Here is a 13,502-nt window from a genome sequence, read left to right as displayed (position 1 = left end):
ATAAAGCAGAAGAATTAGGTACTTGTGATCAAAGGGTTGAATGATGCATATACACATCTCCCTAAATAATATAGTGGGTGGGGGAAATGACATGTCATTATTTCTCTGAAATAAAGCGAATTACCTGTTCTGAAAAGAGGAGTTAATCTGTTTTTATACAGTGAAGAATAATGCCACATTATTTCTTCTAAAATTAGCAGCTGACAAGCTGAGACTTCAGTGCTCATAGCATCTGGCTCTCTGGCACCACACTGTAGTTATCACAATGAAGCTTTCCTTTACCAGTTTTATAGTGATTGGTAGGGAATAGCCATTACAAGAGAGGCCTACAGCCACCGAGCTCCAGAATGGCAGTACGTCTAATGTACCTCAGAGTTCTTTCTTTCTTTCTTTCTCAGGTTTTCTGCAAGTTGTTTCTCTGAGACTGAGATTTCAGAAACAATCTGGTGACTTATACGGGCAAGATTCTTCCATCCAGCTGTACCATTACTAGTTGTCTTCTTTCAAACCAGAAGCAAATGTACAATGGCCTCATTCTAAAATCCTGCATTTTGAGATTTCTGGTGTCCAAAGCAGGCAGCTGAAGAGCGAATGCTGAAAGCTGAAGTCAGACTTATCTAAGTACATGTAAATAAGTGGTTTCTTTTTCCCTTTCTCAAACTCTAAAGCTACAGATACTGAACAACCGAGCACATAACCATAGCAATGGCTGAACTGTTTCTCTTGAAAAGATGATGGCTATATTTTGTCACATGAATGCACAGGAACAGCATAGAAATTTCTCAAAACTGCTCTCCTGAGGAATTTTTCTGTTTGCTGTTCAAGTATAGAGCAGGGCTGAGTAGGGCTCAGCATTCATAAAGAGGTTGAGGGGATTGAAAACCTGAGAAGCAATTTCCATTGGACTTGGAAGGCCAAAGTCACAGAACTTATTTACCCTCTAGCAAATTTCCAGTTAAGTACCATTTCAATTGAATAATCAAATTTTCATGACTCATCTTTACTGATGCATGGTGATATTCCATTTCTCCAATTTATCCATGGAGAACTCCCTAGCAGCAGGTTGGAAAGAAAGTAAGTTCAACTTTCTCAATCACTCATGTGAGAGAAGTGATTGGGTAATACTTTTGCTATGTTTAAATATTAAAACTTCACTTTGGTTGATGTAGTTTCTTTGACTGTGACAACACGGAGCATACAAAAGGTTATAAACCCAGTCACCAAAACCACTTATCACCATTCGACCTTTCACTGCAACATATATATATAGAAATCTTTGGAAAAAAAAACAACTACCCAAGAGCAACTTAATGGAAGAAATTGCTTCCTCAAGAGAGGTTGGCCTGTTCAGAAAAGCAGGTAGATACTGAGTACTGCACTAACAGGTGTGGGAGAGGTAAAACAAAGACATGTCTTCAAATCCCTGTATCCATAGGCTTTTGCACAGGATAAAGGTACTGTGTTAGGGTGGAAGGGCATCTTCTCCATCTTATCTAACAATGACTCCATGATCATGTCCCACTGGTCAGTGAAAAACCTGATCCACTCTGGGCTTCAGCAGCCCTCAGACGGACGAGCAGAAATGAGCTGGATTGAACTAGGGAGGCTTCTGAGGCAGCCTCTCCTTTTGAGAAGGCAAAGCTGTCAGGATGTGTTGCTCATAAAGCTGCATCTAAGCAACTGGGTTGGCTGTAGATGAAGGCACCATTTCAGACAACAGATTACTAAAGTAAATTTGTGCTCTGGGAAAGCAGAATCTGTATCTAACTCAAGAGTCTTCATTTCTAGTCTCTCAGAGGCAAAAATGGAAACCCAGTTGCAGAAGAAAAGCTGACTGTGTTTATCCCTCTATCTTACCTGACAGTAACTTCAGCAAAAATTATAACCAAGACTCTCTTCAGTTTTTCTTTTTCTTCCTGACTGTAATAACATGTAAATTATGTCGGGCTAATTTCTAGTTTCATATTCAGTTTAAAGAGTTTCAATTTACCTGCAATCAGTTTTCTGTAGCACAACACTAGCAAGCGTACAGTGTTAAAGCACAGTACTCTCTTACTAACTCCTCTATGTTTATTTGTCAGCAGGAAAGACAAACAGTTAATTAACAGCTCCACGAGTACAGATAACACAACTGTCAGTGGAAAGAAAGCAGGACTGTCCACAAAGTAAATAAGCTTCCTTTTTTAGCACATGCGGCTAAACTAACTTCTCTTAAGATTAACCTGCTGGAGGGGGACACAATTACACTCGCCAAATACATGAAGGCAACTCTCCATCACTGCCTCTTTACAAAGCACAGAATGAATAATTTCCTTGAAAAAGCAAAAAGTGGGATAAAGCACTGTTTAAATTATATTCATAATGATTTCTTCTGTGATTCTGTGATTTATTTGAAAATATGTTCTCATTATACTGTTATCTAAGCACAACCCATTGTAAGCCAAAAGCAGTTTGGTTCCACATGAATTTAGAGTCATTATTATAATTATTCTCACCAGAACAACCATTAATCACATAAACAATACCTGGCTTGCAGAAAATATGTGGTAAGTAGCTATATTATGATTTAGTATTATTTTTCTTACATTCTTTTAGTCTTACTTGAATACTTATTTTCTAAGAAAATGCTTTTGAAAGAAAAATTAGGAATCATCTTACCTTCAGATTGATGTGTGGCAAGAGGTGTTTGGGTCTCCTTGGAGTAGGATACCACCTCCCGAGGTAAGAAATCAACCTGGGTAATCTTTGACACCCCTAGTTTGTGCAGTCTGCGTCTAAGATGGAATACATGACATCAAAAGGTTACTGTTAGGTGTAAATCAGTAGCAGGAACAAAAGTGTTTGCTTTTATGAACAGGATTAAAAAAAATACTTCAGTGTTTGCTAAGATGAAACACAATGCACTATGTATGAGAAGCACCTAATTACAGTGAAGAAAATTAACCTGGTAACCATTTGCCATAATAAAATATAGTTAGTAAATGCCTCTGGACCTAGATCGTGCTGCTGAAAGGGACTGTAAATGGGAGAAATGACCTGCTCATGCCCCTCGTAACATGCAACAAAACAGTCTCCTCTTTCATACTATTATTACTACAACGTTCTGCCTGTTCAAGAGATTTAATTCTTAGTCTGAGATACCCAACAGTGGAAGAGACACTATAGGTGTAAAATAGGCTGGATTAGGAGTGTTAGATGTCCATCTGAGAGTAGTAAATGAGCGGGGTGAGCAATTTCCATAAAGGAGATTCTCTTTTCCACGGGAATTATCAGCAGTGGATTTGCTGTCAGTTTGTGAGTTTTAATGCAAGCTCTGAGACACACCTGGAACAGGGCAAGGATAGCTTTCTTCTTCTACTTCCCTAACTTTAAACAAGCCATATGAACCATATCAGTAAAGCCAAACAATGGTGTGACTGGATAAGGAGAGCCAGGTGAACAGGATCATGAACACTTTTAGTCATACACAGTTCACTCAATGGTGCTGAGGAAATCAGTTTGTTTCCTGAATATTATTTGACTGTCTGTAGGGAGGGAAGAATAAACAAAGACTTGCTTGCAAATGTTTTACTGGAAAAAATGCCAACTTTTAGCAGACAAAAAAATATGCAAATAATAAATGGATCTAGTAAATAAGTCCAGTCGCCCAGATCAACACGTGCAAGCATGCTTACACATTTAAAGGAGATAAATTCACAGACACAGTGTTTCTGAACAGCCACGTTATTAAAAAGAACAATTTGGAAAAGCAGTAAATTCATACACATTATCCATATCCCCTCTGTCTTCCAGAGTGTGAGAAGAACAGAGGTCAACTTTTTTTTTTTTTTTTTATAATCTAATTCATTTACAGTGAATTTTTAGGTATTCAGTTAAGATTGATGTCTGGAAGTAAATGAGTCTCTAAAAGGAAATTGTCATCATTGGAAGACACCTACTGAACTGTTAATCTAGTTAGTGCTATATCATCTATATATTTATCTAATCTGGTTTACTGGCTGAGTTTATATTAAGCTGAATGCAGTTTGGTTCAATGGGTAATCAGAATGAATCAGCTGTATCACAAACAATTAGAGTAGTAATAGTTGTTACAGCTCTAAGCATCTTCTTTTAAAAGAGGAAAAAATAACAAGTCACTCTCCTTACAAACATCTGTGACTTTACAATACGAACAAAAGCAATGGTTGTCTGAAAATCCTCTAGGGTGGGGCAGAAAAACTTCTGCAGCTTGTGTTACACTTCAAGAATCTGTAACAGCTAACAAATGTTTTAGTACTGCTACATTTTTGTAGCTGATTTAACTAGGGGGTTGTATGAATTCAAGCTTCAATAAATACCCTACCCAGCAAAATGCTTTCTATCCTTCAACACCAGATGGAAAATCTCTGTTGCCTACTTGGTTGGTCAGACTTCCTTCAAAATCAGTCCTCCAGTGCCCCCAAACCACTGATTCCATTTAGTGAGATTCTTAAGCTTCCTTCATCAAAAGAGCTTCTTCACTGGTTAAGTATCAGCTCTGATTACGTGTTTAATCTAGGCCTAATTAGAATCTCAGCTAATTCTAACAACAGTTTCACATGAGGTCATTCCCTATCTCCTTGACTGACTGGGGATGGGGGAATATTGCTCCTACTGGAGAGCTGGATGTAACTGCTAGTTGGGTTAGCTTCTGTGTAGGCTGTTAACCAAGACATGAGCTATGACCACCCCAGAACACTGTGCTGAGAAAATATATTGAATTTTTCACCTCAGACATTTATAATTCAGTAATTGCTGATGGTTGTACAAATGTACAGAGTTACTCATATCCTGGTAATTACTGGTGAAGGCAGAGAGGTCTTCACTTGGAGGAACATCATCTCTTCTTTTTTGACCCTGATGATCAACCTGCAATGGTTCTTATCTAACTAAAAGTTGGCCTAACTCTTGTTCTCAAGCACTTAGGGACAACTGAAACATCCTTTCAGTACATGGACTCTCTCAAACATGGACTATAATTGTTCTGGTCTCTAATTCTCCTTAGGGCAGCATTAAAATGTCTTATTTCTATTTCCCTTCCATACTTTCCATTTGAGATGCTCATAGTTCTTTTCATTTACAGTCTGCTGAATATTCAACTTAGAGACGCCATAAACTTTAAGGATTCCTTTCAAAAATGCATCAGTAGAAAGACAGTATCTAATGCCTATACATTAAAATTGGTTCCTCTTTCCACAGGAGGACAAAGATGTGTCTTCTGGAAGTATTTAGCTAAACACATCATTTGCATGTTGACTGCAGGATTTCTTTTGTATTGGTATTTTTCTATCTAGTCTCATGACACCAGAGGAAAGTGTGGTTCTCTGTCTTAACTCTGCCTCAGTTTTGAAGTTTTCTTTCAAAAGGGACAGGACTTCTCTTATAGAATATGCCTGTGGGTTCACTCATTGACATCCTTTTCTGTCTTTGCGCTGACTGCTTCTAGAAGATTAAGGTTTTGTGGCTATATGTAGGCTTATCTTTACATGTGTCAAACCACCTTGCCTTGCACATCCATTTGAGGAACCTTGCTTCTGTAAGTGCTCATCTTTAAATCCAAACTTCTGGGAAAGGGCAGTTGAGATTTCTAAAACATATCTGTATGCTATAATAGCTTGAGAAATTTTTCCTTTTTCATATGATCCAGGTGATGTTGCAGAATCTGGATCTATCTGAAGTCACACTTAGGTGGAAATAACAAACAAAACAGTTCTGGGTGTGGAGAAAGCCTGCCTAGAAAGCCCTTTGGATACTTCTGATCTTCCTTCCTGGTCAACAGTCAAGCCTCCCCAAGTGCAGCTGAGAGCACTGTCAATCAATAATTAAAGGAAAATCTTTGATTTTTTTTTGAAGTCTAGAGAAAGGTGAATGAATTTCACATGAATTGTTGGGGAGAAAACACCAAGAACTAGTCAAAACAGAAGATGCTTGCTTGGAGATGCAGACAGCAGAGACTGTAAGTTCACAAGTGGAACAACTTCTTCAGCACAGAGATATGGTTTTGCTTATGACTCAAGTTCTGAAGAGCTTGAAGGACTTTTACCTTTCCTTTTTAGACAAACAATTTATCCTAAATATGTCTGCAGGTAGGCATTTCATATCTTCAAGTCTTGTTGTTTTTCCTATACTATTAATTTTCTCTGCTTTTGCTACTTTTCAAGGTAATTGAAAATAGAGCAACAAATTTTCTCATCTGGAAGAAACTGTAAAATTCAGTCTGAGATGCTAATAAACAGCATTTTCACTTGCCAATGCAATCTAATAACTTCAGTGATCACACAGGTGATCCAGATTGAGAAACGTGTATAAACATAATTTTGCAGTTACCAAGCCATACTTGTGTACTTGGAGTTTCAGCAATAACACAGTACTGACATTAGCTAAGCTTCCAGAGAAAAGCTATTGTTTCTGACTTTCCTTGATTGCCCACAGTAGAAAAGAGAAACGGTTCATGCTAGCAGGATTTTCTTGATGATGTTATACTACATTCATAACAAACATGAACCTTTGTTCTTTAATATAATGATCTTTTAAAATGTAAAAATTTGGTACGCTTGGTTAACTGCACCAGTTAGATTCTTCTATCTAAAGTAACTAACTTTTCCAGATACTTGGGGTAGAGAAGTTCCATCCCAAACTGGAGAATAATAATCTTAGCCCTAGTGTAAGTAGGAAATGCTTGATTGACCTCAACTCAAATAACATGGCATTTACCCTTGGACTGTGATCATATTTAAGTGCACAATTATAAATGCATATACAGCTCCTGAGGAAAGGGGGGAAACAACATAACTATGGCAAAGACAGGAAGGAGGGAGCAAAAGTACCTTGCAAATGATTCAGCAAGAAAAGTCTGAATCAACAGGTACAAACAAGAGCAGTGTAACTGTACATGCACGTTGAAGTGCCACAATAATAACATTTCATCTGTAATGAAATAGTTATTTGTATTGTGTTTCAGGCAACAGAAACAGCAGCTTATATTTTAATGAGCTTCCTTCAAAGTGTTATTTTTTTCCACAAATATGTCTTTGCTGAAGCTTCTTATTGATTAAAGTAAAGAAAATAAACTAAAATTATGGTCTTTTTGAGTCCACAAAGCAAATGAAAATCACATAAAAACAGCTCAACTGGGAAGCATTTGCAACATAATTCTTGCAAAGAAATGATAAATGAATAACAAAAAGAGCTGACATATACCCAAGTTCAGAGTCAGACTGGAGCTGCAGCACTGAGGGGTCTGTGTCCCATTGCAAGGTCCTAGGGTGGTAATCAGCCGTGCAGCACAACGGGGGGAAAAAAAGAACACACAGAATTAACTGAAAGGATGAACAAAACCCCATCTCATTAGTTACATGCTGTACGTAGAACATTCAACCTCCAAGTGCAAGGGCGAGCCACAGTATGTCAAACAAGGTTTGCTACTAGCCTATGACAGGACTATTAAAATTACATGTTATCAGTAAATAAAAGGGAAGAAGCTGGGTTTCTTTTCAGATTTAATTAATAAAACTTTTTTTTTTTTCTTCCTGAAAGACTTCTAACACTCTAGTTATTGTTGATGCACTCAGTATGTACAATTTGTAGGCAAAATTTATTGTAATCATGTTTTTTTTTTTTTGTTTGTTTGTTTGTTTGTTTTTGATAAAATGGATTAAACACTTGCCATGAATTCCACTGAACAGCAGTCTAACCCTTTGTATACTCCTAAGACTGACTGTAAGCCATCCTGTAAAGAGTTCTCTGGGTACAAACAACACAAACAAATGGCACACTGACACCAGTTCTGACGTGTTATGGAGGCACCTGGGACAAATAAATTCCTCTTCTTTTCATCCACAGAAAATTTCTGGGGGAGAGAGGAATGACCCATCTGGAGAAATCAGATTATGGCAGTCTCTTAATGGACTACGGTCACGTGGGACTGTCACAGAAAATTTTAAAAAAATTCAAGAATTTTTCAACAATGCCTACTCATTTTTTTTTAATTTTACTTTATTTTTCCTCCTAATGAAGCCATACATCATATGCAAGAGAACTGTCCATGACAGCATCGGGAATAAAAGTTTGGCTCCTGGCCATGTTGTTCTGCGATACGAACACGAGATAATGCATTGTACTCACTAGCAGAGGCTAAAGTAAAGGAAAGCACTCCCACACTAAAGCAAGAAAGTCATGTCTATGCAGTAGATAATGATAGTCCTCAAAATTAAAAACTCCACTCATTTCTTTTGAATAGTGTTTTGATACAGAGAATATACTTTTATCACACCCAGCTAAACCCAACCATATAACTAGCCATGTTTAATCTACACAAGCCCTTCTGCAACAGTAGCAACCTCTGCCAATGAATCATTCATATAAACTAAGAAGTTATTCAATTAGATTAGAAATAGGTCACATACAGCCATACAATTTTGCCACTCCTATACTCAGTAAATGCACCTGTTCTATTACCAGTGTTAACTCACCCTCTAGTGAGACAGACAAAGGCATGTGATTCACTTTGTTGTGTCAGAGTGAAAGATAATCTATCTCAACATCCTGCATGTACAAAAACAATGAAGAATTGTAATGAAAAGGTGCCTGCATTACATGCAGTGTAAGGGTACTTTTTCCTCTTAAGATATCATGATCCATAGTGATGTGTATTGCCATTAAAGACTACAACAATACAGAAAGACTCCTCTAAAACGAAACAGTATTACAAAAGGATTAGAGATAAAACAATGAAGTAATAAAAAACAGATGATTTTCCCTGGAACTGGACTGTAGCTCAAGTGCGGCAGAAAGGTAAGCGGACATAAAGATCTGAATGCCTGATGCAATGCAAAAGCATCAGTGTCTAATGCATTACATATACACCATTAAAAATGCTATCTGTGTGAAAATGCCTTGTAATGTCACCAAGGTCAGTAACATGCAGTAGGACTCACTATGCATATGCCTATTTCTAATGTTATAGCTGCCTAGGGACTACTTATAGAGGCTTTCCAAACAGTTACAAGAAAATATACATAACTCATTTCAGTTATTTCCCCCCTCCATCCAGTTCCAAATGTACAAAATTTCCCAAGGGAAGACTAATAAAGACTATTGCATCAGAAAAACCCCATTAACAAATGATTAAAGCAAGAGCTTGCAACAGGTCTCTGCAAAGACCCAGACCTTACAGTCCACCTCTGAGAATCCAGACCAAGTTACAAGAGGGCACATTTACCTCACACTCAGCTGGTTGCCTGAACAAAATGGATTTAGAGACCTCACACAATTGAGACAGCACTCAAATCCCCCAAATATGAGCACAGCAATACTTATTGTGGAAATTTCCAATGCAAAGATATGTATTCAACCCCTAGTCCAATAATAATAATAATAATAATATCTTAGATTTGTACTCCAAATAATACTTTTTTGGTTTGTTTTGTTTTGTATCATGCTACAACTTGAAAAGTCTTGAAAAATAAATAAGGAAGTGATCTGCTGTGTTGTCCTCCCAAGCTCAGCTGAACAACGTTATTGCAAAAACTGAGGCTGCAGGTAGCAGATTGTCAGGTCCCAAGTCTTGCCCTAGGAGACACGATGCAAGTGGCTACGCTTAAATCAGGGAGCAACTACATGCTTCAAGGAAGAAGACTGGTTTGCCCTTTGCCTCTTCCTGCTACCTGAAGAATGTCTGCAGATCAAAATGAAAGTGAGTGAGCAGTAGAGATGTAATATGGACCTGCAGTATAGCCAGTTCCCATGGCAATAACACCAGAGAAGAAATAAACAGATTCTTGATGGACTAGCAACACAGAGATGCTGTTAACTAGCCTGTGCTGTTACCTGGACTAGGAAAGTAAAGCTAATCTCTTTGTGAAGAGCAGATTTTATGGCATTCCCTGATCATTTCAATGAGTATTACCATTATGTTTGTTCTGCCGTGGACAGCTCTCAATGGGGATTGTGAAACGCCATTGGATCTGGGTGAAAAATCAGTGTTAACCTTTATCAAACCTAGTACACAAATTCTTTCTCAAAAGATTTATTTTTTCATTAAGAAAAAGATTATGTATTGTTGCTCTTTTTTTTTCCTTTCTTCCTCATATGTAAAAACTGATTTTGGCTTTGGGACTTTGGCCACCCAAAGATAGGGGCAGAGGGAGTAACATTGCAGACCCCAAAGACAGGGGCCTAGGAGAACTGTTTGAGTGGTAGCTCAGCAGTCAGGCACAGGTGCTCCCACTCAGTATGAGTGAGCATAATTTGGGAAAAGTTCCCTTGAACAGGCTGAATGGATTTTGGCACAGGTCTATGTAGAAGAGATCTAAAGCATTTTGCCACATTTTAATGGGGAAAAGAGACTTGAGCATTATACAGCAGCTAAAAGCAGCACTCCCTTGCACATTACTGTCCTTCCACAAATCCCCTGGAGTCCACCTGAGTTGAGCCTCCTTCTTCAGGTGAACTGAGTGCACATGGCATGGAAAGAGACCCTGGAAACTCCACAGAAGGAAACTCACTGGTCATGGGAGTCCCAGCCAGGACTAAGCCAGATCAGGCTGTTCCCATCACCCAGAAAGCAGAGACACTATTTTAATGAGAACTACCCATTGTTTCAAAGCTGGTTGCTACATAAGTCTCCCACGCAGTGACAAACAATAGCCCTGCTATCAATCTTCCTTCCACACGTTTGGTGAACAACGGCTGCCCTTGAGTGATCGTAGGATAAAAACTAACTATTATCAAACAACATATTGTTCTAAAGCAGCATGAAGGGAACAAGGACTTTAAGATCTTGCACTAAGTAGACGAGGTAGAGGTGTTATTACCTCTCTTTAAAATGTTCTGCTTTCATGCCTTTAGATCCTCTATTTTAGTATTCTCTATTTGCTATGTATTATGATCTCAGTAATTCAGGAATTTAGGACAGCATTCTTAGATGCTGCTGCTGTTTCAGCTATTTGTACTGAAAAAGTACTAATTCATTTTGATGCAACGCATCTTCTTTCTCCCCAGTCAATAAGGGAATAACCTGCAAGAAGAAAGCAAGGGGAGAAAGAGACCAAGATATCACACATTTAAGAAAAGATTAGATGGTAAAGCAACTTGTTACATTTCTCTATTCTGAATTCATGTCCACAGCCTTAGGGAGATATTCAGAACAGAATTCCAAGAGGATGGGAGCTGTTGCAAAATTTAAGGAAGTAAAAGGCATTTGAACAGAAGCATTCCCTTTTCTGTATTATTATTACAAAGGAAAAGCAGACACTCTGCCATATGTTAGGGTGCCCTGTGGAACCTTACTTCCAGACTGTTTTATTCTAACTGCATCATGTTGTTTATGTATATTAAAAATGTGGAAAAGGCTAAAACAAATAAGCTACAAATAAAATAAAACATTTGAACTCTTTTAGGAAATTCCCAACCTCATAATGCATTAATGAAACATCACTTTTATCATCTAAAACAGTCTGGAATTTGTGAGAACTTCTCAGCTGATTTAAAAAAACTTTGAATCTGGCCTTAATGATACTATATGAAATATGTAAGGCATCAGTGCCAACACATACACTTATTAAGACCTCATCATGAAAGGATATTTAATACCCTGAATTATGGTCAGATTGTGGTACAGCTCAACTCTGGTAAATGCCCTAATCCAGCATGTTGGCAGCTTTGTTCTGTCTCTTCTTCCCTGAAGCTAAAATCAAATCCTCCCTCATCTGTTGCTGATGCTGCAGAACATGTGTTCTGCATGACTTCTCTTCTCCCCCCACTTTCCCTTCCCAGGTCAAGAGCAGCCAGGCCTGAAAATTTGTGCTTTTGAAAAAGGCTACTCACAGAAGTAACAGCAAACCCTGCTTTTCCAAGGGGCCTCTTGCAGGGTAGAAATCTCTTTGCTGCATTGCAAATCATTCCTTCAAGCAGAACTGGAGAAAAATAAATACCATGTTACAGCATCTCCTATCACCAGGTACTACTAGGTGATACACTTCATTTATTTAATGAAACACCATTAGATGGGACAGATCCCAGCTCCAGCATCTTCCTTTGCACTAACAGCAACATCTTACAATGATCCCTTGTGTGGAGAACAACTGTGCCCTTCTAACCCAAAATACATTGAAGGAGTGTGCCATGGCTCCACAGATTGAACTGTTCAGATGTTTTCAGAGATCAGAGGCCAACCCCATTAAGCAAAATACAGACTGTTCCCAAACTGAAAGACAAAAAATGAAGAGGGAGTCACTCACAGCACATCAAGTCTCAAACCGCCTTTGCTTACCAGAGTAATGCTTTCTTTCTATCATTCATAATCATATGAATGTTGGGAAGAAATGACTATTGCCACTTTCCCTGTCCAAGGTAGCAGAGGTATTTATACCCATCTATCTTCAGGTACCTGAAGGAAGTGCTCTAGCAAGGAAACAAGTCATCACTGGCTTCCTACACAGGAGCAGAAAGACAGGAGATTGCTCCATATACGAGTTCTGAGTACCCAACCTAGACTCCAACCAGTGTCAGAGGTGGCTGTCCACAGGGAACCTGAGGAGAAAGGCCAGCTAACTGGGGTGGGTGACCATGACACTAAAGTACCTACATTATATCCCCACAGCGGAGCAGCACGGGTACCTTTCCTCTCTGCCACCCCATTCTCAAGAAACTATTGCTTCCCTGGACACTGATGGTGGGACTGTGAGCATATCTAACTTGTGTTTGAAAGAGGGTGCAGAAATCTACAGGCCATTCAGACCCATTTTGGTCCCTGGTAAGGTGAAGGAACAAATCCTCCTGGAAGGTATTTTTAAGGACATGATAGTGAAGGTGTTTGGGAGTAGTCAGCATGGATTTATGAAGGGGAGTACCCTGAGGTGAAGTCTGAGTCCAGTACTGTTAAATATCTTAATTAATTACCTATAGGACAGAGCAAAGTGCACTCTCAGCACGTCTGCAGATGATACAAAGCTGAGAGGAATCACTGATAAACCAGATGGCTGTGCCATCCAAGGGACCTTTACAGGCTGGAGAGATGGGCTGGCAGCAACACCATGAAGCTGAATGAAAAGAAAGGCGAAGTCCTACACTTGGGGAAGAAAAACCCCACGCATGCCAAGTGCTGCCTGGCTGGAGAGCAGCTCTGAGGAAAAAAGAGCCAGGGGTACTGGTGAGTTTGTGGAGTCTCCATCATTTTATATAGTCAAAGCCCAACTGGACATGGCCAGAGCAACCTGTTCTAGGTGAACACCTCCCAACCTCAGCCTTCCAGTTCTGGGGTTGTGTGATTCAGTGCTCCCCCTTTCATCCTCTGCTAGCATGCGCTGAAGAGTCAAGATGCTATCTGCTCTGACAGGAGAGCTATTTGAAAGCCTGCAGTGTTCCACCTGCTTCTTGCTTTCTTTTCTTCTAACTTCAAATGCAACTTGAAAAAAAGCAAACTTGGAAAAAAGAGCAGTAAAAAAAAAAAAAAGAAAAGAAAAGAAAAGAAAAAAAGTACTTTT

General features: G+C 38.9%; 1 protein-coding gene across 10 annotated transcripts in view; it reads right to left on the bottom strand.

Annotated features, from left to right (window-relative positions):
* Window positions 1–13,502, bottom strand: part of DYNC1I1 (dynein cytoplasmic 1 intermediate chain 1) — a 188,348-nt gene that overhangs the window by 144,226 nt on the left and 30,620 nt on the right. For 5 of the 10 annotated variants that reach the window (XR_011093776.1, XR_011093775.1, XM_068673999.1 and 2 more), the window contains exons 6-7: window positions 7,219–7,278; window positions 2,659–2,774 (exon numbers count right to left, since the gene is read on the bottom strand). Coding sequence is in view for 6 of the 10 variants with exons in the window: in XM_068673999.1 (XP_068530100.1) it covers window positions 2,659–2,774; window positions 7,219–7,278 (176 nt within the window). In the remaining 4 variants the exon portion in view is untranslated. The remainder of the gene's footprint in view (window positions 1–2,658; window positions 2,775–7,218; window positions 7,279–13,502) is intronic. The other 5 variants (XR_011093777.1, XR_011093778.1, XM_068674001.1 and 2 more) reach the window with 1 other exon arrangement.

This window comes from Anas acuta, chromosome 2 (genome assembly GCF_963932015.1).
Source record: "Anas acuta chromosome 2, bAnaAcu1.1, whole genome shotgun sequence".
Taxonomy (NCBI): Eukaryota; Metazoa; Chordata; class Aves; order Anseriformes; family Anatidae; genus Anas; species Anas acuta.
The sequence above is the reverse complement of the archived record's forward strand: the minus strand, read 5'-3'. Positions and strand labels throughout refer to the sequence as shown.